Here is a 26841-nt window from a genome sequence, read left to right as displayed (position 1 = left end):
TTGGAGAATGGTTTCCTCTTGAGGTAGAAATGCAGTTGGGCCCAGCCTTGGCTAACACTCAACATCTTGCAGCTCAATCTCCTCAGTGGTGCTTTCTGCAAAGCAAAGGACAAGTCAGTGAGTTGAAAAGCAGCCACGCCATGCTTTCTTAGAACAAGATAACGCGTGCCACCCCCAGCCTCAAAACCGTGCGTGGATTATCACAGGGCCCAGGGAGTTACCTTTGAGTTTGTGTCTTCTCTTCCTCTGGAACTTATACGCACACTTATTACAAACCCACAAGAAGCTGATTAATACTGCGGCCACGGCAGTGAGAAAAGCAAGAAAGACAGCGACAAGGTGCAGATCTTCGTAGAGGATCTCTACGGGGAGGGGGTGAGGAGAAGGAGAAGACGGAGACAACGTGGCTTTTAATATCGTGCAGTCGGCCTCCCACACACTCGCAGTTCAGAGGTGCCCGCCGGGGGCCCTTACCAGAGACATGTAGCATGATGGTGCCAAACTGGCTGCTCCCCACGTGCTCGGTCACGGTGACGACATAGTAGCCAGAGTCCCTCACACCCACGCTGAAGAGCTGGATGGAGCCGTTGTCGAAGGTGCAGACTCTGTCCTGGTGGCTTTGGGAAATGTTGGCCTGCGTCCCTGGCTTCCACTCCACAATCTTCTGCATGCCCCAGCTGGATGTATACGTCCATTCGATGGTGGGCACGCCGTGACAGGAGTACTCAACCGAAAACAGGATGTCCTGTTCCACAGTGGCATTGATGGTGGACTGGGGAATGTACAGCGACACGCCCTGACCTGCAAGATGACGGGCCAGATGTTGGGCCCACTCACACGAATGTATATCAAAGTGAACTTATACAATTCATTAATGCATTTCACAAATATGCAGAGTGCCTGTTACACGCCAGCCACTGTCCTAGGTTCGAATGCAGAAGCTACAGTGGTGAACAAGACACAGGGCTCCCTGGAGCTTACATTCTATAAGGGAGACATACAGGAGATACACAAGCAAACAAGATAATTTTGGATAATAAGAAATGCTTAAAGGATAACAGAACAGGGTAACAGTGACTGGTGGGGGTTGTACACAACGTTAGATAGGATGGCTAGGGAAGACCTCACAGAGAGGAACAACAAATGCAAAACCTACGTGGTGAGACTGAGCAAGGGGTGTCTGAGGGACAGAAAGGCGGCCAGTGTGCTGGAATGCAATGAGCAATTCGGAGCTTTAACAGATGAGGCTGGAAAGCTGGCTGGGAGCCAAGCCATGCTGTCAGGTAGCCAAGGGGGTGGGAAGCCATAGGAGGGCTCAGGCAGGAGGGTGATGTTCCCCATTAAGCCAAGAACGTCTGCCATGGGGAGCTTACTGTGGGTAAGGGGGTGCTGTGGGTTGACTGTGTCCCCCAAAGTTTATGTGCTGGAAACTTAATCCCCAATGTAACAATTCTGAGAGGGGGGACCTTTAAGAGGTGATCAGGATAATGCCGTTATTGTAGGAGTGGGTTCTTGATAAGAGGATGAGTTTGGCCCCCTTCCCTCTCTTGAACCCGTGTGCTTTTGCCCTTCTGCCATGGGATGACGCCGCAAGAAGGCCCTCACCAGATAAGGCCCCTCGATCTTGGACTTCTCAGCTCTAGAACCTGAGCCAAATAGATCTCTGTTCATTATAAATGACCCAGTCTCACGTATTCTGTCATAGCAGCACAAAATGGGGGGAAGAGTGGAAGCAGGGCCAGGTGTGGTGGTTCACGCCTGTAATCCCAGCATTTTGGGAGGCCCAGGTGGGAGGATCCCTTGAGGCCAGGAGTTTGAGACCAGCATGAGCAACATAGGGAGACCCCCGCCTCTACCAAAAATAGAAAAATTAGCCAGGCATGGTGGCACACACCTGTAATCCCAGCCACTCGGAAGGCTGAGGCAGGAAGATCGCTTGAGCCAGGAGTTTGAGGTTGCTGTCAGCTATGAAGACACCACTGCACTCTAGCTCTCAGGCAACAGAGCCAGACCTTGTCTCAAAAAAAAAAAAAAAAAAAAAAAAAAAAAAAAAAAAAACAGGCGAAGCAGGAGGAGCAGGAGGAGCAGGAGGAGTCAGGTGGCTGCTACAGGAGGTAGGTAAGAGACTGCCTTGGAGATTAGTGCAAAGCACTCTGATTTGGGATACACATTTGGGAGTAGGGAGGACATGCTAATGTGGGGGCAGGTGAGGCAAAGAGGCATCAGAGATTTCTGCTGAGTGTGTGGATGAACAGTAGTGCCACAGGCTGAGATTGTGAGTACATGTTCTTACACATGTCCTGAGTAGGTCCCATGTGCCAAGCCCACTGCTTCCTGCTTTGCATTCGTCATCTCTGGAAGCCTCACACGACCTGTTGCCATTCTAGCAAAGACTTTCATGTAAGAAACCCCAAGCTCAGCAGGACTAAAGAGCTTGTCCAAGTTCACCCTGCAGGGCTGAGAGTCACACAAGGGCTGCTGACTGTAAAGCTCACACCTTTAACCTCCATGCTCAAATCAGTCAGCAGTTGGCAGTGGAGGGCACAGGATGTGACAAATGCCTCTCCCACAGAGAGGGGTGGTCAGGGCTGGCCAGAGGCTGGAGAAAGAACCCGGCAGGATTTCAGCTTGGAGCCCACCCCGTGGTTTCCGACTCCACATCCTATCTAGCCGCTTCACTCTTTGGGTGCCCGGTTGCCCTGGATCCCCTGCTGGGCAGCTCCCGGTGGCCACACCTGTCACTTTTCCAGGCCTTTCTCATTGTCCTCTCCCGTCCCACCTGTGTCTCTCTCCTAGGGCCTGGCTGGGTGACTGGAGATGATCCAGTAAATTGCATGCTGAAAATACTGGGAGTCATAATGGTTTTCAAGAGTTACAGCTCCTAAGGAACAAATGTTTTCTCTCCTCAAAATTTGTATTTTTAAAAATGTTAAAGAAAAGTTGAAAGTCATGTATACTTTGCCATATTTTCTCTCTATATATATAGATATATAAAAATTTTAAGTAAAAAATTTTGCTGAACCATTTGAAAGTATGTTGCAGACATCATGACACTTCACCTAAGAACAAGACATTCTCCTACATAACCACGACATTATAATATATTCAAGAAATTAAACATCAGTGTAATATTTTCTAATATATGGTACATATTCAAATTTCTCTAACTGTCCTCAAAATGACTTTTCTGCCTGCTTTTTTGTTTTAATGAAGAATCCAATCAAGGATTGCTCACCAGCTGGGCGTGGTGGCTCATTCCTGTAATCCTAGCACTCTAGGAGGCCAAGGCAGGAGGATTGCTTGAGGTCAGGAGTTGGAGACCAGCCTGAGCAAGAGTGAGACACCCCCCCCCCCAACCCCCCGTCTCTACTAAAAATAGAAAGAAATGATCTGGACAGCTAAAAATATATATAGAAAAAAATTAGCCGGGCATGGTGGCACACGCCTGTAGTCCCAGCTACTAGGGAGGCTGAGGCAGAACTGCTTGAGCCCAGGAATTTGAGGTTGCTGTGAGCTAGGCTGACGCCACGGCACTCTAGCCAGGGCAACAGAGTGAGACTGTGTCTCAAAAAAAAAAAAAAAAAAAGGATTGCTCACCGAATTTGGTTATCATGTCTTATTAATCTCCTTCAATTTAGTAAAATTTTCCCACCTTTTTTTGTGTGGTTTTCATGACATTAACATTTTATAGAGTCCAGGTCAGTTGTCTTACAGAATGCCCCACAATCTGATGCATTTAGAATGAAGGTAAAAATACTGCAAAGGTGATGTTTTCATGTTCATCACTCCAGCAGGCAAGTAATGTAGGTTTGCCTCATTGTTGGGAAAGCTAAGTTTAATCACTTGGGTGATATCTGACAGGTCTCTTTTTTTAAGCAACAGCACCTTTTCCCCTGTCATTGGTACACCATCTGTAAGGTGATACTTAGCGACCATGTGACCACCCTGTCACCCAGCAACTGTGCACACACACATCTTAGCATCACCAATGAGCCTTGCCTGTGCCAGTTATTTCATAGGTGGATACAAAATCACAATTTTTCAATTTTATTATTCCCCCTAAATTTACATGCTAGCATTCTTCTGTAAAGAAAAACTCTTTCTCTGTGCACCTCCCCACTCTTTTTTTCTTAATGTCTCTATAGACTCATGGATTCTTTTTTTAAGATGTCAAACTCCATTATGATCATCATAATTTTTCCTGCTAGGTTGTCTTATATTTGGCCAGTGGGAGCCTCTTCAGGCCATTGGTGAGTTCTTTGAACGGTCTTTCACTGGTTTTTAAGCATTTCCTTGAATGGATTGCATTTTAACAAGGGCCCTCATGTTTTAAAGCCAAAGATTGAGAAACTTGGGATTGGGGAAGATTGGTGAGATCATTTTGAACAGGTGGTCTTTTTGCATTTTGTGCTCGTATCACATGGGGTGGCCACTGGTTCCACTCATGGGCCACCTTTGGGGATATAAGCCCAGGACAAAGAGTTCTGGTCTGGTATTATACACCCATGGGAGCTTGATAACTAAAAATCAGACTCTCCAAGGTGAAAGGCACCTTACTGGCCAACACCCAACTGGGTGGTGTGGGAATTGAAAGAGCTCACTATTCAATCTCTGCTTGATCTCTTCCTTATAGTGAGAGAGAGCTCTACTCACAGGGCAACCTTTTCCCACTTGGGGAAACTGTATTTAGAAATCTCCCTTTTATTTCAACCTGCAAACTTCCCCCTTTGTAGCAATGCAGACTACAGAAGTTCTCTCCCAGTATGTGGGAGCCCTTCAGATACCCAAGGACTATTCTCATGACTCCCTGGATCATTCCTTCTCATTCAAGCCCTCAATGTGTGACACAGTTATTCTTTAACACAGAACAAAGTTCAGAGTTTAACGTTACTGGATTAAAGAAGAACACAGAGGACAAATTCCAGGCCAGCCCTAGGAGGGCAGGATTCATGTATTTTCTTCACCCCTGGGTCCCCTGCACAATGCCTGGCATATAGTGGCTGGTCAATAAATGTTTGCTGAGTAAATGAATAAGTGAATGACCAAATATTTATAGCAACAGGAAGCATGAGCCATTTCCTGATAGGAAGGTTGCTGCTTTGGTGGTTTGAAAAATTAGTTACATCTAAAAGCTGACATACATATAGGGAAGAGAACTATAATTAATTAAGGCTTATGTGCCAGTTACTATATTATGTACTTCACAGTCATTATCTCTTTTGCTTTTTACATGACAGTAACATGCCCACATAGCTAGTAAATAAAGGTAGGATTTCAATGCAGTCTGATTCCAAACCCTGTATCTCTACTTTGTGACTATCTACCTACCTATCATCTATTTGTCTACGTTGCCTGATTTTTTTTCACAGTATTTGTTAATTGTTTATTTACCAAGAGAAACTATTCCTCATCCCACATATTCATAGCTCAGGAACCCAGGTCAGTGACAAATGTCTATGTAAATCAACCCAATATCTTTTAATATACCCAATATAATTTCCCCAATATAAACCCAATATAAATTCCAAAATCACTTTGCACTCTAAAAGAGGCCAGCCTTCCTCATCTCCTCAAAATCTTTCACAGAATCTAATTTCTGTAGAAATCTGCATATGCCTTCTTTCTTGGTTCAGCCACAGCAAACATATACAAAGCTACAACCCCCAGGGATATGATGAATGCTCTGATGATACAGAACCGCAGATGCCTGGCCACACACCTGAGGTTTTCTCAAAGCTCTGGAAGCCATGGTAGTTACTGTCCTTGATGGGTATGCCAACCTCAACACGTCCTTCCTGGGTGATGGAGAAATCTATGTTTCCTGATTTCTCTGATCTTGAATATGAGCAGTTGGAGTAGTGATTACTGTAAGATTTAGAGATCTACATTTATAACTAGTGACAAATCTGTATCATAACTTCTATGTATGTCATGCACCTTTTGTTAGCTGTGTTGGTCAAGGTTATTGACAGATTAATCTCCTGGGAGACTAATCCAGCCCTTTTCATAGCCTTAGGAAACTTCATTTTGAGCCTTTCAGTTACTTTGGCCCAAGAAACAGCAAAACTGGAAAACAAAAATAGCAACCCCTTTCTCAGATGCTAATATAGCTAGAAACTGACTGATTGGTTCTTGCTGGTTTCCGTATTTTCTCTTGACCAGAAAAATATCTTTTTTAAAAAAAAACTTAAAATATTTAATTGACAAAGATTGTATATACTGAAGGTATACAGCATGATGATTTGATATATATGTTGTGTAATGATTATCACAAATTAATTAACACATCCATCACCACCCATGCTGAACATTAGATCACCAGAATTTGTTTGTCTTACAACTGAAAGTTTGCACCCTTTGGCCAACACCTTCCCCTTTCTCCCAACCCCCAGCCCCTGGCAACCACCATTCTACTCTGTTCCTATGAATTCGATCTTTTTAAGTTCCACATATAAGTGAAATTACGCAGTATCTGTCTTCCTGTGTCTGGCTTATTTCATTTAGCATAATGTCCTCCAGGTTCATCCATATTGTCACAAATGGCAAGATTTCCTTCTTTTTACAGCTGAATAATATCCATATATATATACCTCAATGGGCATTTAGGTAGTTTCCATGTCTTGGCTATTGTGAATATGCTGTAATGAACATAAGAGTGCAGATATCTCTTTGATATACTGATTTCAATTCCTTTGGATATAAATGCAGTAGGATTGCTGGATTGTATGGTAGTTCTATTTTTAATTTTCTGAGGAATCTTCATATTGTTTTTCATAATAGCCGTATCAATTTAAATTCCTACCAGCAGGGTGCAAGGGTTTCTTTTTTTCCACATCCTGGCCAATATTTTTTTTTTATTTGAGACAGAGTCTTGCTCTGTTGCCCAGGCTAGAGTGCTGTGGCGTTAGCCTAGCTCACGGCAACCTCAAACTCCTGGGCTCAAGCAATCCTCCCGCCTCGGCCTCTCAAGTAGCTGGGACTACAGGTGTGCACCACCACGCCCGGCTAATTTTTTCTATTTTTAGTAGAGATGGGGTCTCGCTCTTGCTCAGGCTGGTCTCGAACTCTTGACCTCAAGCAATCCTCCTGCCTGGGCCTCCCAGAGTGCTAGGATTATAGGCATAAGCCACAATGCCTGGCCTGTTTTTTCAATCTCTGTGAAGAACACCATTGAAATTTTGATAGGGATTGCATTGAATCTATAGATTACTTTAGATAATATGGACATTTTTAACAATATTAATTCTTCCCACCTATGAACATGGGATATCTTTCCATTTATTTGATTCGTCTTCAATTTCTTTCATCAATATCTTATAGTTTTCAGAATACAGATCTCTCGCCTCCTTGGTTAAATTTATTCCTAATTATTTGATTGTTTTTGATGCTTTATAAATGGAATTGTTTTCTTAATTTCTTTTTCACATAGTTCATCATTAATGTATAAAAACACAACTGATTTTTTTTAACTTAAAAAAAAGTCAATAGATTTAGGGGATACAAATGTTTTTTTGATACATGGGTGCATTGCATAGTGGTGAAGTCAGAGCTTCTAGTACACCCATCACCCAAATAGGATACATTGTACCCAATAGGTATTTTTGATCCCTCACCCCTTCCTACTCTCTCCCTTTCTGAGTTTCCAAAGTCCATTATACCTAGGTTTAACTAGGTTTTAGGAACATACTCTGTATGACCAGATATACCCATGGCTTAGCTCCCACTTACAAGTGAGTACACATGGTATTTGTTTTTCCATTTCCTGAGATACTTCACTTAGATTAATGGCTTCCAGTTCCATCCAATTTGCTGCAAAAGACATTATTTCATTCTTTACAATTGAGTAGTATTCTATGGTGTATATATATACCATATTTTCTTTATTTACTCATTAGGTGATGGGCACTTAAGTTGATTCCATACCTTTGCAATTGTGAATTATGCTGGGATAAACATAAGAGTGCATGTGTCTTTTTGATATAATGACTTCTTTTCCTTTGAGTAGATACCCAGTAGTGGCATTGCTGGATCGAATGGTAGGTCTATTTTATAACTGATTATTGTATGTTGATTTTGTATCCTGCAAATTTACTGAATTTATTAATTTCAACAGTTTTTGGTAGGGTTGTTAGGGTTTTCTATATACAAGATCATGTTATCTGTGAACAGAGACAATTTTAATTCTTTGTTTCTGATTTGGATGTCTCTTATTTTTCTTGCCTAATTGCTCTGACTAAAACTTCCAGTACCATGTTGAATAGAAGTGGTGAGAGTGGACACCCTTCTCTTGTTCCTGATCTTAGTGGAAAGTTCATCATTGAGTGTGATGATGTTAGATGTGGGCTTGTCATGCATAGCCTTTATTATGTTCTGATATATTACTTCTATACCCTAATTTGTTGAGTGCTTTTATCATGAAAGGATGTTGAATTTTGTCAAACACTTTTTCTACATCTATTGATATGATCACATAATTTTTTCCTTCATTCTGTAAAATGTGTGTACCACATTTATTAATTTACATATGTTGAACTATCCTTGCATCGTAGGGATAAATCCCACTTGATTATGGTATGTGAGCCTTTTAGTGTGCTACTGAGTTCAATCTGCTAGTATTTTGTTGAGGACTTTCGCATCTATGTTCATCAGGGATATTGGCCTGTAATTTTCTTTTCTTATAGTATTCTCATCTGGCTTTGGTAGCTAGGTATTTCTGATCTTGTAAAATGAGTTTGGAAGTGATCCCTCCTCTTCGATTTCTAGGAAGGATTTGAGTAGGATTGGTATTAATTCTTTAAATGTTTGGTAGATTCATCAGTGAAGCCATTTGATCATTGGCTTTTCTTTGTTGAAAGGTTTTTGATTACTGATTAAATCTCCTTTCTCAGTATTGGTCTGTTAAGATTTCCTATTTCTTCATGATTCAGTCTTGGCAGGCTGTACGATTTTAGGAATTTATCCATTTCTTCTAGATCATCCAATTTGTTGGCATATAACTGTTCACAGTAGCGATATGGTTTGGATGTTTGGCTCCTCCAAATCTCATGTTGAAATTTGATCCCCAGTATTGGAGGTGGGGCCTGGGGGCAGGTGTTTTGGCTGTTGGGGCAGATGTCTCATGAATGGCTTTATGCCCTCCCCACAATGTTGAGTGAGTTCTCTCTGTATTAGTGAGAGCTGATTGTTTAAAGGAGCCTGGCACCATCTCCTCTCTCCCTTGTCCCTTCTCTCTCCATGTGACATGCCTGCTCCCCGTTCACCTTCTGCTTTGATTAAAGGCTCCCTCAAGCCCTCACCAGAAACAGACGCTGGCGCCATGTTTCTTGTATAGTCTGCAGAACCGTGAGGCAAATAAACCACTTTTCTTTATAAATTACCTAGCCTCAGATACTTCCTTTATAGCAATGCAAAATGGACTAACACAAGTAATTTCTTATACTTTTTTGTATTTCTGTAGTACCCATTGTAATGTTTCCTCTTTCATTTGTAATTCTGAATCTTTTCTCCTTTTTTTTTTAGTCTACTAAGGGTTTACCAATTTTGTTTATATTTTCAAAACACCAACTCAGTTTCCCTGATTTTTTTCTGTTGTTTTCCTGGCCTCTATTTCATTTATTTCTGATCTAACCTTTATTATTTCCTTTCTTCTGCTAACTTTGGGCTCAGTTTTTTTTTGTTTTTTTTTTTTCTAGTTCTTCGAAGAGTAGAATTAGGTTGCTTATTTGACATCTTTCTTTTTTCCTTACATAGGGATTTATAACTATAAACTTTCCTCTTAGAACTGCTTTTGCTACATCCAACAAATTTTGGTATGTTGTGTTTCCAGTTTTGTTTGTTTCATGATATTGTTTTAATTTCCCTTTTGATTTCCCTTTGACCCATTGGTTATTCAGGAATGTGTTAATTTCCACATATTTGAGAATTTTCCAATTTTCCTCCTGTTACTGATTTCTATTTTCATTGTGGTAAGAAAAGATACTTGATATGATTTAAATCTTCTTGAATGTGTTAAGATTTGAGAAAAACCTCCTCTTAATCAGTCAAACTAACCAGGCATTTAACTAGGTTTTAGGAACAAAGAGTTTTTCCACCTGTCAATCTAGCACATTTAATTAGGAATAAATGGTTTATAGCAAAAATGGAGAATTAACAGTTCCAAGGTTTTAAGGCAAACTGCTTGACAACTGTTTAAGAAGTTGAATGAATGAGTAACCACCTCTGCACCTCACACTAAAATCATTACAGAATATGTCCAGATTAACTTAGTGGCTAGGTCAGTATTCAAACTTGGCTCAAATGTTCTACTCAGCGAGGCTGGTTCACTACCTCAGATTTCACTTACAAAATAGATGCCAGGAAGCCATTAACAAGAATGAGCTTTGCATGGGCAAGGAAAGATGTCTCTGATGTTACTCAGTTAAAATAAATTTATAGGACAGGTGTGGTGGCTCACGCCTGTAATCCTAGCACTCTGGGAGGCTGAGGTGGAAGGATCGCTTGAGGTCAGGAGTTCTAGGCCAGTCTAAGCAAGAACAAGATCCTGTCTCTACTAAAAATAGAAAAAATTAGCCCGGTGTCATGGCACCTGTAGTCCCAGCTACTTGGGCGGCTGAGGCAGGAGGACTGCTTAAGCCCAGGAGTTTGAGGTTGCTGTGAGCCATGATGATGCCACTATACTCTAGCCTGGCTGACAAAGTGAGACTCTGTCTAAATAAATAAATAAATTTATAAAACAGCATAATATGATCTCATTTATATTTGTGTAAATATGTGCTAGTATGAACATATTATATATGGAAAAACATAGTAGTATATGCTAAACTGTTAACCGGAATTACCCCTCAGAGATTCGATGGCAAGAGAATTTTATTTTCCAAGTTATACATTTATATAATTTTGAATTTTTCAGTTACTGATTGAATAGATCATAAAACATGTATTTTGAAAAATCTTTTTAATTGCTCCTGATTAGACTAGCAAACTGGCCAGCAAAGTTTAACGTTTAAAAGTTTACCTTTGCATCTTCATTTGAATTCTATGTGAAAACAGAGAGGAACTAAATTTCTAGCCATCTCTCAGTTAGATGGGGATAGATAAAGATATCCTCCCTTAAAGAACAAGTCACCGAACCGAAGATTTTAGCAGGACAGAAGTCACTAGAACCTGAACCAAAGGGCTTCCTGAAAGCCTAATGTCCTGGAGCTCGTGAGACCCTCTGGGAGCTAATCAGAGAGCTATGGAGAGAAAAGACTCCAAGCATTAGGCGGGTAGAACTATTTACTGAGCAATGGGCTGGAATACAATATCAGAATGGTTACTCCTTTTCTTACAAATAAATTACATAAGTTGTGCTTTTTAGTTTTAAAAAATTGATTATTTAAGAGAGGGGATATATTTCCTGAAATCACAACAAAGATGCATCCAGACAACAGAGTGGACAAGAATAACAACTAATGAGGAAGCAGATATATCACAGACATGGTCTCCTAGTTTAAGGAGTCATAGAGATACATCTTAATTAGGATAACTCATTTTCACCTAATTTAACTGGGAACCACTTATCTAGAAAAAAAGTGATCATCAGATGCAGCTGAGAAGTAGGAAATAAGCAATATTGTCATTGTCATCCTTATCAAGCCTTTAAGCAGCCAGTATTAAGTCACAAAGCATAGGGTTTAAGAGTTGTTTGTTTTTGTTTTTGAGACAGGGTCTCACTCTGTTGCCCAGGCTGGAGTGCAGTGGTACGATCATAGCTCACTGCAGCCTTGAACTCCTGGGCTCAAGCAATCCTCCCCTCTTGCCTCCAAAAGTGCTGGGATTACAGGTGTGAGCCAACACAACTGGCCAGGCCCGGGAGCCTTAATTCAGAAAACCACTGGAGAGGGGTGGTGAAGTGATGAACCACATTACAAAGAATTATTTCAAGTGATAGTGAGGTGTAGGAGACACCTGATGTGGGACCTTCTTGCTGGGAGATCTGGAGAAAGTCCTTAATTTAGCAGAGCCTTGGCTCTCCCAGGAATGAGAGATGACGTGTCTAAGGCCCAGCAACAGGCCAGGCACTGAGAAAGGACATGGCACTCGGTGCTTGTCCAGGAGCTGCAGGCCCCACCACTCACCCTTCTCTGACCACGTCTGTGTCACTGGTCTCACGGTGACTGACCAACTGCCCAGTTTGCCCAAGACAGAGGGATTTCCCAGGATGCTAAAAGCAGGACAGTCATGGGCAAACCAGGGCTGGTTGCCTCATCTGAGTCTCAACAAAGAAATGCCAAAGAGCAGAGAGAAAACTCCAGATAAACAGTTACTTATTTCTGAGGCACCCAAGGGGCTCAGCACCGGAAATGCAGAGCCAGCTCTGGTAAGGTAAGGGAGAAGCAAAGCCGTCTTCCTTTAACCCCCTGGCTCCCTAACACATACCCCAGGGGTCAGCATCCCAGGCGCCCCCATTTGAGCTGGGACCTTCCGCTAGTCCCTGAGCCCAGCACCCAGCACCTCACTGGCCACAGCTTGCTCAGCACCGGCACTGGCTCATCGGGGATGGCCTGGTGGAGATATGATTATCTCCATTTTACAGAGGAGCAAATAGAGGTTCCCTGAGGTTAGGTGATTCGCCCAATGTCACGGTAGGTGGCTCAGCAGAGATTCAAATCCTGGGTACTTTTCACTGTCCTGATGATGAGCCCGGAAGTGTGCAGCAGTCGGGGAAGGAAGAAGACACTCATTTAGGCTGGGGCATAAGGGACAAGATTTTAAGAGCGCGGCAAAGGAGGCGCAACCCCAGCCGAGATTCCAGGGGCCCACCCAGGGAGGCAGGAGGGATCTGCCGGATTCTCACGTTTGGGACCTGGTGAGTAAGATGGGCAGGGTGGCCATTGCAGGAGGCATCTGTCAGAGAGAGGCGGGCAGAGGCGAACAGGCTGGAGATTACCCGAAGGAGTTCTCTCTCAGGCGGTGAGCACCCGAGGGTGTTCACACAGAGCGGAGATCTGGACTGGGCTTTGGGAAGGACAGTCTGGCAGAATTCACGATCTTATTTACACACATCACGTGGGCTGCCCGGGGCCCACCACAGGTGCTTGCCCTTCTGGACAACCCAAAGCTAGAGCCAAACAGCTGGGGACCGCTTAAGGCGTTGGGCGCAGCGGTGCCCTACATCGTCCGGCCACCCTGGGCCTGTGGGGTCCGGGGAGCCGAAGTGCGCACGCGCGCCACAGGTCTGCCTTGGACGGTGAGCTCTTTGTACAGAGTTCGCAACCTGTTCCTCTCGGAACCCCCAGCGCCCAGGACTGGGCCTGGCACTTTGTGGGCGCTCAAAATATACTGGTAAGAATGAACGAACGATATCCATGCCCTGCCTGTCAAACTGTTGCCAACTGGGAGAGATCGGGGAGGGATGATCGCTGTTGAGCTGAGGGACACTGGACCTGGTGGAGGGAGGTGCTGGCAGGACCTCTTTCCCAGCCCCGAGTGTCCTGACAGTGAAACAGCCAGGAGGAGAAATGGCACAGTTTTAAGCCACAACTAAAATATCTATGTTACTTCCTAACTCGTGCCATTCTTGAAACAGGCCAGCCAGGAATTTGGGAAACAGCTTTGTGCAGGAGGCCAGCACAGCACCCCCAATAATGGCTTTCCTGTTTAGCTGCAAAGAATAGTGTTGAATACTGACATCAATGTGATGTGCACCTGTTTACAGGGCATCTAGTCCTTTGGCTAGCTCAGGTGGTAATTCTCCCTCAGTGCCTGACTGCTCAGAAACCACCGCGGCTCATCCTGGAGGAGGCTCCCCTTTGATCTTGCTGCTGCTTAGTGGCCTTGGGAAGTCGGCCAGACCCAACGATATGGACACATGCAGGTTTAGGTGGAGGCTGCCAGGCTGCTCCCCTTCATGCGGTTTCAGAATTTGTAGCCAAATCAGAAAAATCACTCCAAAACAGCAAGAGTCACCATTTCTGTTGGCAACACTTGTTAGGTACAAGATGTTATACAAAAGTATCACAAGCCAAGGCTGGGAAAGTTGAATGATTTGTCTGTTCTCAGACTGGGAAAGATGAAGAAGTTTGATAACATTATGTTATCAGGAGTGTGTGGAAGTTACACTCAAACGTTACTGTGGTGATTGTAAATGGGTGTAACCTGCTTAGAGGGCAATATGACTAAATCTATAAAAATATTGAAATAGCACATAGCTTTTGACCCGGAAATTCCACTTTAAAGAATTTCTACAGTTAATATAGGTACATAGATGCAAAGATGTATGTGTCAGTGTTGTCATGAAGCATACTATGGTCAATTGTAATAGCAAAAGATTGGCGATATACCTATGTGTTTGCTGGTAAAGGACCAGTTAAATAAATTATCAATCAATATTCATGCTTTGGAATACTACAGAGATATTCAAAAGAATGAGGTAGATTATATGTATTGATATTAGATGATCTCAAAAACTAATGAAAAAAGCACAGGGCAGAACAGTGTGTAGAGAATGCTTCCACTTGAATGAAGTACTTACATGTGTATACACACATTCACACATACCTACCCAGATGAACCCACAATTAACCGTATAAATGCACAGAACATCTCTGGAAGTTTACTCTAAAAACCAGGACCTGTGGTTGTCTTTGGGGAGGAGACTGGTTATCTGGAGTGGAAGGAAGCTTTCAATTTCACTCTATACCCTTTTGAACAGTTGGAATATTTTAGCAAGTTTGTGAATTAAAAAATAAAAAAACTGTCACCCTAAAAATAAAAAAAAAATGCAAAGACTGAGTTTGAGGCCCAGATTTTTCACATTTGGAAATGTTAGTTATTTACATTCACACAATTGACAAAGTACTTCACAAGCATTATCTCAACCTGTGCAGGCAGGCAGGAGACTCGGACCAAGGGATTATGCATTCTCCTTCCTGGGCACTTGCTTATTTGATCACTACTTTACAGATGAGGAAACTGAGGCTCAGAGACATAATAAATGTCCACATTTTTGCTAAGTAAAAAATCAGAACTGAGACTGGAACCCAAGTCTCTTTTCACTTTCCCACAGCTGCCTTTAATAAGATAAGGCACTTTAGTGTAGAGGTGGAGTTTTACATGTCTTTTATATTTCCCCAAATAGCGCATCCCTCAGTGCTGGTGAAGATTTGACAAGAAGCAAGGGTCTAGACCTCCACTGTCCAACACAGTGGCTGCTAGCCACATGTGGTTACTGAGCACTTGGAGTTGGTTAGTCTGAGCTGGGCTGCATGCAGTGGCTTACACATGCAATCCCAGTGCTTTGGGAGGCTGACGTGGGAGAATAACTTGAGTCCAGATGTTTGAGGCTACCATGAGCTATGATTGTGCCACTGTACTCCAGCCTGGGCGACAGAGCAAGACTCTGTCTTTAAAAACAAACAAAAAGAGTATATTTATTATTTTAACAATACAAGCTGATAGGGGAGAAAAGATTTTAAAAATTGCCTAGTCTAAATTGAAATGTGCTCTAAGTGTAAAATGCACACTAAATTTTGAAGACTTAGTACTTAGTATATAATATAGGATGTAAAACATCTGATTAATAATTATTTTACATTGATTACATGTTGAAATGATGTTTTAGATATGCTGGATTGAACAAAATATATTTTTAAAGTTAATTTCACCTGTTTCGTTTTACATTTTTAATGTGACCACTAAAACATTTACATGTACATATGTGGCTCACATGTGTGCCTTGCATTATATTTGTATTGAACAATGTTGGTGCAGACTATCACTTCTCCATACTCTTGCCAAAAAAAAAAAAAATCCTGTTCCCTTGAGGTTGTTTCACTCTAGCCCCCTCTCAACAATGTGAGCTCTCTGTCCCTGTCTTTCCTCTCCATTCTTTAAGCATGCTGACACCTTTTACTGCAAGTCACAGCATCATCCCGGGTACCTCCAGCACCGCCATGGACAGTCCATCCAGCAACCTCATCTATAGGAACATCCCCTTCTACTCTACCTCAGTCTCCAGGAAAGCAGTGTGTACTGACCACAACCTTCTCTCCTTCCTGCTTAGCGTTCAACCCCTCCTTTTTTTTTTTTTTTTTTTTTAAATGGAGTCTTGCTCTGTCACCTGGGCTAGAGTGCTGTGGCGTCAGTCTAGCTGACAGCAACCTCCAACTCCTGGGCTCAAGCGATCCTCCTGACTTAGCCTCCCAGAGTACTAGAATTACAGGCGTGAGCCACCACGCCCGGCTCAACCCCTCCTCTTGGCCTCAGCAGTCCTTCCACTCTGACTCCCTCTACTTCTCCCCAGCCAGCCTCCTCACTGCCCTCCCTACCCAGCCTCTCTTCCATGGCCTGCCTTGCCCTAAGCACTCCTGCCAGTTCTTTAAACTCCAGCCTGTCTAGCTCATCATATCTACCTGGCAAGCCCCTAGCCCTGGATCAACTGTCCAGTGCAGATGTACTTTCTTCTCTGCCCCTATCTGAGTAGCCAGCCCTGCAGGAGGATGTCCCACTGCAGACATTCTTCAGAACAACAAAGCTCGTTGTTTCCAGTGTAGATTCAAGATCACCAAATTCAAGAGGGCCTCCATACTGCTAGACAATCTTACTATGTTTTTCACATAAATTCACTCTTTCTTTGTCCCAGTTACTATGACAATCTCCCTCCAATCTCTTTGGACCTTTAAATTCCTTCGCATTCTCAGCAGATGACCTCCTCCTCCTGGGACACTGCTGACCACTCTCTGCTGCTTGAGTTGTTTGTGGCTCTGGGCTATCACGCTCCCCAGGTGTTCTTCCTGTCTCTTTCCAAGGCTCATCCTCTTTGCTATAGTATGAATGTCTGTCCCCTCTGAAACTCATGTTGAAACTTAATCCCCAATGTGACAGTATTAAGAGGTGTGACCTTTAAGAGGTGACTGGGTCATGAGGTGTCTGCCCTCAGGAATGAATTAATCCATTCATGGATTAATGGATTAGTGAGTTCACAGGTTACTGGGTTATCCCTAGAGTGGGTCTCTTATAAAAGCCAGTTTGGCTCTCAGTGAGCCTCTTCACCAGATGATGGCCTGTGTCAACACGACTTGGGACTCTACAGAGAGTAACCACCAGCAAAAAGGCCTTCCAGATGTGGCCTTTTAGCCTTGGATTTCCCAGCCTTCAGAACTGTGAGAAATAAACTTTTCTTTATAAATTACCCAGTCTGTGGTATTCAGTTATAGCAATAGAAAACGTACTAAGATACTCTTTGATTTGCCACTGAATGATGGAGTTCCTTGAGGCTTGGTGCTAGGCCCTCTCCTGTACTCTGTATTCTCTCCCTAGGCAATCCCATCCATGCAAACAGCTCTTAGTCCAGTTACGTCCAAATTCATATCACCAACCTGCACTGCACCTGAGTGTCAGACTCATGAATCCAACTGTTTGCTTTACATCTGCACTTGACAGTTGACAGGCACTTCAAAATCAACATCTTTAAAGATAAAGTAAATGCACGCACAGTTGTGTCTATTTCCCTTAACTATCAGGGAAGATACAGAGGAAATTGGTAACTAGTTGGCTCCAGGGGGTAAGGGGAAGATCTAGGTGGCTGGAGGACAAGAGTGGGAGATGTTTAAGTATACACATTTAATTTTGGACTGTGTGCATACTACCTATTCAAACATAATCAAAATTTAAAAGAATTTAATCCATTTAAAACTTCCTATTTGGTTCCCTGTTACAGCCCCAGAACCCTGCAGAGTGCCTGGCACATGGATGGGAATTCCCAAGCCAACAAACCATCTGGAATAGTCTTCCTCACAGTCCTCAGAAGGAATCAGCCCTGCTGACACCTTGACCTCACACTTCTAGACTTCAGAACTGTGAGACAATAAATTTCAGTTGTTTAAGCTATGCGGTTGTGGTCATTTGTTAAGGCAGCCCTAGTAAACAAATGCATTGCCCTTCTGTGGCTTTTGTTTCCAGCCTTCAGGTATCTAGTTTTCCAGTTGGAAAGGACTGAATCAGCTAATCCAGTTATTTTCAAATCTTTTTTTTTTTTTTTTTTTTTGAGACAGAGTCTCGCTTTGTTGCCCAGGCTAGAGTGAGTGCCGTGGCGTCAGCCTAGCTCACAGCAACCTCAAACTCCTGGGCTCAAGCGATCCTACTGCCTCAGCCTCTCGAGTAGCTGGGACTACAGGCATGCGCCACCATGCCTGGCTAATTTTTTCTATATATATTTTATATAGAAAGTTGGCCAGATAATTTCTTTCTATTTTTAGTAGAGACGGGGTCTCGCTCTTGCTCAGGCTGGTCTCGAACTCCTGACCTTGAGCGATCCACCCGCCTCAGCCTCCCAGAGTGCTAGGATTACAGGCGTGAGCCACTGCACCCGGCCAGTTATTTTCAAATCTTAATGGAACATTAGACCATCTAGAGAAGTTTTTAAAAACACTACCCTATCAAAGTTCATCCATGTTGCATAAAAAAAATAAAAATAAAAACACTACCCTGGACTAATGAAACTCCCCGTGTGATTCCTGTGTGCAGCCAAGATTGATAACTACAGAGCTAATCCACACTAAGGTGTTAGCAGCTCAAGGCCACTTACATATAACTTCTTCACAGGGGCACTTTAACAAAGCCTAAAGTCAAAGGAATGTGTGTGAAAGAGGAATGTTTGAGACACTAGTGACAGCCCTTTCAGTGAGATATTTGTGGGAAGTGGACTATTTCTGGTGTCCCTCAAATTTTACTGTACCTGGATGGTCCTATTTCTAGTGATGCTTTGGGGCCTTAAGAGGAAGAACAGGTAGGTTGAGTGATTCTGTTTGCTGCCTCCACCCTCTCCAATACTTCAACTTGGTGGTTCTCAGCATTTAGCTGCATTAGAATCACCTGGAGGTGACTGTCAAAACCCAGATTTCTGGCCTCATCCCCAGTTTCTCATTCAGTAGGTGTGAGGTGAACCTCAAGAGTTTGTGTTTCTAACAAGTTCCTAGGTGATGCTGCTAGTGGTCCCAGGACTACAATCTTAGAACTCTGGCAGAAATGATTCTGTAAGACCTTAGGGCAAAGGGGGCACCGAGGATGCTCTCAGGATCTCAGCAGGCCAGGCCCCTCCTCTCCTTCACCAAGACTGCTACGGTCACCTCTGCCAGCCAAGGGAGCCCCCTGTGGACAAGCCTGTGGCATAGTACTTCCTATCTTGGAGAAGGGAAGTCTTTGGACACCCAATCATAGCCAGAATGAGGGCCCGTGGGTAAGGACTGAAAGAAGACAGGTTCTTGGGAACAGAATTGAAGCAGTGTTTGCAGAATGGATGCATTCATGGACTCGAGAGTCAGACTGCCTTATGTTCAAAATTTAGCTCTGCTAGAAACAACTGAGTGACCTGGGGTAAATCACTTAATTTATTTCAGCCTCTGTTACAGTACCTATGAAATAAAGACAGTGTAATAGTGCTGTGCCCACCTCCTGCAGCAGAGTAAAGTTTAAAGGAGACAATACACGTAAAGAGCTTATCATAGTTTCTAACACTTGGTGATCGCCCAATAGATACTAGCTGTTATTAATGAGAATTCTTTGAAGATGTGCAGAGCTTCTTACTAAAGTAGTGAGCTCCTCATCCCCAGGAGGCAGAAGCAGAAGCTGGAGTTGTACCAGGGATTGACCCAGTAGATCTGAGACTGGGGGCTGGGATGTTAGGTAGGGGAGGCAGGTTCTTCCATCCAGATCACATGGTAGGCATAGAACTGGAATAAGCATTTGTAAAGCTGTGATTCTTTTCTGAAAGTGTGGCAAGAGATTGGGTGACCTGAAATTCCTCTCTGTGGAATTCTTTCCGGAATCTTTCTAGCACACCTTTTCTAGGCACAAAGAAGAGCCACTCTTGCTGGAAGGGTGGACTCTTTTCTGAAAGGCCACGGGCTATGGAAATGTCACTGCCTTGATTCTAATCAGATGCCAAGGAAGTCAGGCATGATGGTGGTGACTGCCTCACCCTGCACAATATTGGTGGGTGGGGAACTGGAGGGGTTTGCCCTCTGAGAAGCTGGGCTGCAAGACGTACGGCCAGGCCGGGGCCAGTGGCCGGCCTGGGAAACTGGAGGGTAGGGTCAGTAAATGTGTTGAACAGGAAGACAAGGGAAGAAATGAGGTGGTGTGATCTCCTGACAATTCTTTTGGAGGGACTTTATGGGATGCCTGAAAGCACTTGGAAGAGGGTTACAGAGTGATCAAAAGATAATTCAGGTACATAGGTGAGTTAGAGTACCACAGGTTAGAGTAAATACTCCTCCAAAGAAACTAATGGGCCAATTCTTCTCTGTCCTTTAGGTTTTTGTTTAAACATCACTTCCTCCAGGAAGCCTTCCCCAGTTCCTCAGCACCAGGTGAGGGGCCCTAGTTCTGTGTTCCCATGGTTCCCTGTTCCGCTCTAGCAACATGTCTCTTCCACTCTGCTGTAATTCCTCTTGATGAACGGTTCACCCTCCTACAACTGTCAGCTAAGTGAACACAGGGGCTGGCCCATCTTGTTCTCCACTGAATCCCCAGAGCCTAGCACAGTGCCTGGCCCTGTGGGCTTCCCACAAACACTTGCTGAATGAATGAATGTCTTTAGGCAAGCCCCTTAGCCTCTCTGAGCTGCAGTTTCTGCACCTATTAAATGGGACCAATTGTGCCTCTTTGCAGGATTTCTGTGAAGATGAATCGAAAGCAGCTGTTACAGCACCTGGCATCAAAGTGCTTAGTAAACAGTCACAGTTAGCATTGTCCTGTAATTGTTATTAACAGTTATAAAAAACTCAGGAGATACTGGCTTTTCTTCCCTTTAGTTGGCTGGAGGCTATTAATAGTGATCTTTCTAAGCGACACATCTGGCTGTGTCTTCCCTGGCTCTGAAAGATCTCAGTAATCTGGTCCCAGTTTTCTTTCCCTTCCCCATCTCCCACGACTCCCTCCCACCCCAGTTCCAGGTGTACCAAACTGTGGACCGCTTCCCACTGGGCTTTTATCCACTCGACCTCAGCTCAGATCACCCCTCCGCTTCTCAGGTTCCCGCTTCCAGTCTCCTCTGCCAGCCCCGCCAGGCTCCCACAGCAGAGTTGCGGCCTGCCTTGCACTCGAGTTAGATGAGTGACTGCCGTCTCCCGTGTTAGAAGGGGCGGCAGGCACCTCATTGTGCTTAGGCCTGAATCAGCAGCGCACTGCAGTATGTGACATTAGGGATGACTCCTTCACGCAGGGGCTGGCAAACTGACCAACTACCTGACATACAGGAGCAAGTTCTGGTTCAAGAATCCCTGAAATCCTACCCCAAAGTATGGAGAAGGCGTGGCTGATGGGGAGAGGAGCGAGGAGTCCTGGTGTTCTGTTCTAGGCATTGGCTTCCCAAAGGAACATGATCCAGCCCCACAGTGAGCCCGGGGAGAGGATCTCCTATTAGTACAAAAGGACAGTCAGTTAGAGGAGCTTCACGTTAGGTTCCCTTGCCTGTGCCTGGTGCCAAGGGACCCAAGTGTCCCTCCTCCTCTCGCACTAGTGAAGGGTCTATCAGAGGAATTATTCCAGCACCTTCCCCCCAAGACCTTCTCAAGCTCCATTTCCTTAACTGTCAGGCAACTCGTTAGATTGAATACAGGGAAACAGACAGGAGCTGAAAAATCTGGTTTAACTAAAGAATGGTCACCCCTTCTATTGGCCTATGACAAGAGAAGCTGCTAGCGGTCACATACTCCACTGCTAAGAACCTTCTCTCTCCCTGCTCACCTGACTACCACCTACTTGGCCGTGAAGGCTGCCTCCTCCCTACTCTAAACCAAGCTAACTGCTTTTCTCAGTGCCCCAGGGCATCTGACATTAAATCATAGGTTCCAGCTCTGACTTCCCCTCCGGGCTACTCGATCCCCCAGTGCAGGCCCCAGCTCCTGGCATGCTGTCCCAAGCACCGTAGGTATTCAGCAACTGTTTCTTGAACCGAAGCAAACTTCACAGCCAAGCAGCCTTGTCTCCTGCCCTAAGCCTGGTGGAAAAGTATTTACAGGTTTGTCAGGATAAAACCACAAATCAGACATAGGCGAGACTCTACAACACAACGGTGGGTGTTCTGAGAACAGGAGGTGGGAGACATGCCTGACAAGCTGTGTCCATAGGGCCAGACTAAAGGAGGGGACCTGGAGATGGTCTAGTCCAGTAGCTTTCTGCCGGGGCACACACTGGAATTACTGAGGAGCTTAAAAGCAAAACGACGCAGTGCCAGGGTCCTGCCCTCAGAAATACTGATTTCATTGGTTTGGAGTAGGGCGTGGGCATCTGTCATTCTTGCAAGCTCCCCAGGTGGTTCTAACGTGCAGCCTTGGTGTAGAACCACTAAGCTCACCCACTCTCTGCCCAGTGTGCTCAGAGAAGAAGGCTGACCTCACATACGGGGCTTACGGGCAGTTCTGGGACTGCAATTGGTGCTTCAGACCCTTCCCTTCTGCCAGCTGGGGGTTCTCTGCAGCGGGGCTCCTCTCTGGGGCCAGCATGGCACAGGCTGAGCTGCCCCCCGGGGTGCATCTCAGCAGGGGGAAAGGCCTGTGTGCTTCCTTGACCAAGGAATGTCCTGTGCTCCCTTTACTGCCCAGTGTGTCATTTCCTCTTTGCCCACAGGGCTGACTGGTGCTTTCCCAGCCCAGCAAACATTTCATTTTCCAACTTTGAATTTGCCAGTCCCCTTGCCTCCCACTCCCATTCCTGCTGGATAAGTACGTCCTTTCCTGCCTGTTTCTTCAGGGAAAACCCAGGTACAGGAAGAGCAGCACGTTGAGTGCACAAGCTGTGGGGCTGCAGTGTCGGTGGGGTCTCTGAGGGGGCACTGGCTAAGTTCCAACAGGTGCATGCCAGCGCAACACCCACTCCCTCTTCTCTTGCGAGGCCCCCAGAGGAATTGTGCAGGTATTTTGTGAGCACCTGCTGTGTGCCTTCAGTGCTCTTCTCCAGCCTGTCCTGCTGTATACACTTGCTCAGTCTTTCAAAACCCAACCTCACGTTCTCTAGGAAGCTTTTTCTGACTCCCCAGGCTTCCCCAGTGACTGGCAGAAGCCACACACGTCCTCTCTGGAAGGGCTCAACTTCAGTCCAGGCCAAAAGAGATTGTAGCAAAGAGATTGCACCAAAGCTACTGATTTGTAACATGCATCCTGACTTTAGATAATTAAAATGTTTTAAAAGGAAAAAAAAAAAAAGGAGTCCTGTAGTGGATGAAGAATATAGCTGTCCTTAGGACCTGGGGATAATGAAGAACAGAGGGTCCCCCGGCCCCAGTCCCTCTCCCAGACCTGCAGGGAGTACACTCAGGAAGGCCCTTTGAGATCAGGAACGAAGAAATTTCTGGTTGACTCCCCCTCTCCCTCAGCTGCTTCAATTTAGTCCTCCAGGTAGCTTTTGAGTTCTAACCCCGTGGGGAGGTGTGTGTGCAGGGGGTGCCTGTCCCTGGGCATATCACTAGCACTCCACACATCACCCTGTGTTAGGGGTCTGTCTCTCCCCGGAGTGAGGGCTAAAAGCTGAAAGCTTAAATGCCATCAGGGGATGTGGCTAAGTAAAAAGTAGCATATTTACATGGTGACATATGTACAGCAGTTGAAAGGAATGCATTGCTTTATCAACATGGATAGAGCTTAAAAAAATGGTGTCAAAATTAAGTTGCTGAAAAACAAGCACAGCATGATTGCATTTTTTAAAAAGTACACTGAAAACTCACTTTTTCCAGTGGGTCCATTTGTATGTAGGCAAGACTATTTTCTATAAATCTAAAAGGCCAGTGCAGAATAAGTTCACACCTCATTTGTCTCTGTTTCATCAGGGGCCAGCACGCAGAGCTGGGCACAGCATAGGAGGTGCTCTGGAAATGTGTGCCACATGGAGGCTGCCTGGTCGCAGGGGTGATGGATCTGGAAGTCTCCTGAGGACCTCAAGGGGATTCCTCCTACACCAGCTCCCTCCCCTTCTCCTCCATCCCCATCCTCAGCTAAGCCCAGAACCCACAGCTCCACTCTGCTTGTGGCTACTCTGGGTCTGCCCACTTCCTCCTCAGACCCGGATTCAGCCCTTACCCTGTTCTATTTTCCTGGGGACTGGGCTGTGAGTGACTCACGGGGGCCACCTCCTCCAGCCCTGCCCCACAGTGTTAAAGGATGCACACGCACACGTGTGTGTGTGTGTGTGTGTGTGTGTGTTGGGGGAGCTGGCTGCTTCTTAGAAACTGGGGTTGCAACAAGAGAAGCAAGTTGACTGGGGCCCAGGCCATTAGCTAAACAGTCCTACTATGGTCTTGGACTGATCTGCTTCCAAATAAGAGGAAGCGCTGGGTACTATTAGGCCTGAGGGCTAATCTAATATGAAAGGACATGGACAAGGGTTGTCGAAAGATGCTTCACCCTGGCCTGCTGGGGAGGCCTGTCAGCTTTCCGAGGGGACAAGCCTGTAAGTCCTTGTCCTGGTCAGCTCAGGCTGCTGTAACAGATTACCACATACTGGCTGGTGTGGCTTCAACCACAGACATTTATTTATTTCTCATAGTTCTGGAGAGGCTGGGAAGTCCAAGATCAAGGTGCTAGCAGAATCAGTTTTTGGAGAGGGTCCTCTTCCTGGCTTGCTAACAGCTGCTTTCTTACTATGTCCTCCCATGGCAGGGGGAGAGAGAGAGAGAGAGAGAGAGAGAGATTGAGATTTGGTCTCTCTTTCTCTTCTTATAAGGACACTAACCCCATTATGGGGGCCCCACCTTCATGACCTCACATAAACCTAATTACCTCCCAAAGACCTCACCTCCAAATACCATCCCATTGGAGGTTAGGGCTTCACTATATAAATCTGGGCTGGGAGTGGGGGACACAAACATTTAGTGTCTATAACAGTGCCATTTATAGAGGAAAGACTTCAAGCACAGGCTGTCTCTGTGTGTTGCGGGCATGCTTTAACACAGACTTTAGTGTAAATGATGAATACCAGAGTTTCTGGATGAAAGCTTTTGACAGAGGCTGGAGAGGCAGCGAAGGGAGGCAGCTGGCGAGAGGAAGGAGGCCCCCTCTATCTACATCCTTAGGACTGGCCCTAAAGCACAGGCCTCATTCCTGCGGGCACACATTCACTCAACACCTTTTAAGGTGGCTAGCGTTGGGCAAGTGCTAGGGCCCCAGAGCTGAAAAGAGTGCTTGCAGCTGTGCAAGAGACAGGTCTAGTCCATGGATAACTGCAAACTTTTACCTGTGCTCCAGGTTTGCACATGCTGTGCTCTGTCTGGGACACCGTGCATTCCCTCTGTCCCATTCCCCTGGCTGCTCCATCCATATGTTAGGTCTGGGTAGGTGAGGCTCCCTAAGAAAGGTTTGCTTTGGTTTCCCAAGTCTGGGTTCTGAGTCTCTAGGGCTCCCAAAGTGAGGTGCCTTTTGCCTCTCAAGGCTTGCCACTCCAAGGGTGGAAATCTTGCAATCTTGTTTTCTTTTTTTCTTCCTCGTGAGACCCTAAGCTTCCCGAGGACAAAGCTGTGAAGCAATGTATCGAGTATGCACTGCGGCCTACTTCCTGCAGGGAGAGGGTGCAGTCAACGTGTGAACGAATGACTGCATCGTATGCTGTGGCAAATGGCTGGCATCTACCGATGCTGGTTAAGAATGGTGACTGGAAACCTGTGCTAGGGGGTTGAAAAACAACAGAAAACGCCACTGCAATGACAAACACACCCACACACCTGCAAAGACTAACCACCAGCTATTTCTTGATTCACAGCCGCCAAAGGAACATGCCCCAGTTTTACAGGGTTTCTGAGATTTGCAGCCTGCAGTGCTGGGTTCTAGCCAGAGAGGGTAAAGGTCGAGTGTTAGATTGCTCAGTTTGAGTCCTGGCTTCACCACTAAGTCGCTGGGCACCCCGTACAAATAACACAACTTTTTTGCCTCTCAGTTTCCTCACTTGTGAACAGGAATAAGAGTAGCACTTATTTCATACGGTTGCCCTGAGGATTCAATGACATGAATCTTGTGAAGTCTGACGGCTGGGGAAGGCTTAAGTGCTTAATAAGCGCTGGCTCTTACTGTAGGTCCTTTCACCTCCAGTGGCCCTGCTCCGGTCACTCTCTGAGCCTCAGTTGGCCATATGTAAGATGGGAATGATGATGTTAATAATTAAATGAGAAACTAAAAACTGCGTTATAATCTGCTGTTTGTGTCGTGGGAGTTTGTGGGATTGTGCCTTACAGACTCACCAGGCTGCAGATTCTAGGACTCGGCCACCCAAATCCATCTGCCATGCGCTCCGGTGGTGAGGACCATCTCGGCCTGAGGAATTCAGGCCCCAACGCCCAACCCATACCCCCAGAGCCCTTTTTCCTCAGGAGCAGGCTGCTGGGGTTCTTCTGAAAGGCCAGGGAAGCACGCGGAACGCGCAGATGCCCCGGGAAGCCCACGGAGGGGCGGAGCGGGGCCCACGGTAGGGGGCGGGGTCCGTGCGCCCTTGGGGGCTGCAGTCTGGTTATTCCAGGAAAAAGAAATCAAAATTGTTGCAGAGGAGACGGCCACCGGGCTGGGAGCCGGTTATCTCCGGGCCGGCTTCCGGCTCTGATAACTGCCGGCGGGCTCCCCGGGTGAGGCCGGCGCCCCGAAGTGGCCCAGGGCGCCGGGGCGCTCTGCTCTGCCCCGGCTCCTCCGGCCGCGCCCAGCCCGCGCGGAAGCCCCAGCCCGAGCCTGCCGCGCCCTCCGCCCGGCAAGGTGGGCGACCCGCCCGCGCCCCCGCCCCGCGCCCGAGCTTACTCTGCAGACAGCCGGCTGCGGCCAGGCAGAGGGCGAAGAGTCCTAGGGAGATGGCTCGGGTCTTCCTCCTGCAGCTCGGCAGAGGCCTCAT

General features: G+C 45.6%; 1 protein-coding gene across 1 annotated transcript; it reads right to left on the bottom strand.

Moving 5' to 3' along the window:
• On the bottom strand, positions 1–26841 carry VSTM5 (V-set and transmembrane domain containing 5). Its single transcript, XM_069469062.1, has 4 exons — positions 26751–26841; positions 475–801; positions 222–362; positions 1–95 (listed from the first exon to the last, which is right to left on the bottom strand). The coding sequence occupies exons 1-4, from the start codon at positions 26839–26841 to the stop codon at positions 52–54; spliced, it is 603 nt and encodes a 200-aa protein (XP_069325163.1). The 3' UTR covers positions 1–51.

Source organism: Eulemur rufifrons, chromosome 6, assembly GCF_041146395.1.
Source record: "Eulemur rufifrons isolate Redbay chromosome 6, OSU_ERuf_1, whole genome shotgun sequence".
Taxonomy (NCBI): Eukaryota; Metazoa; Chordata; class Mammalia; order Primates; family Lemuridae; genus Eulemur; species Eulemur rufifrons.
The sequence above is the reverse complement of the archived record's forward strand: the minus strand, read 5'-3'. Positions and strand labels throughout refer to the sequence as shown.

Coding starts and splice junctions, on each gene's coding strand:
- VSTM5 (XM_069469062.1), bottom strand. CDS start 26,841: ATGAGGCCTCTGCCGAGCTGCAGGAGGAAGACCCGAGCCATCTCCCTA. Junction 802..26,750: donor CGCAGCCGGCTGTCTGCAGA/GTAAGCTCGGGC, acceptor GTCATCTTGCAG/GTCAGGGCGTGTCGCTGTAC. Junction 363..474: donor CATCATGCTACATGTCTCTG/GTAAGGGCCCCC, acceptor CCCTCCCCGTAG/AGATCCTCTACGAAGATCTG.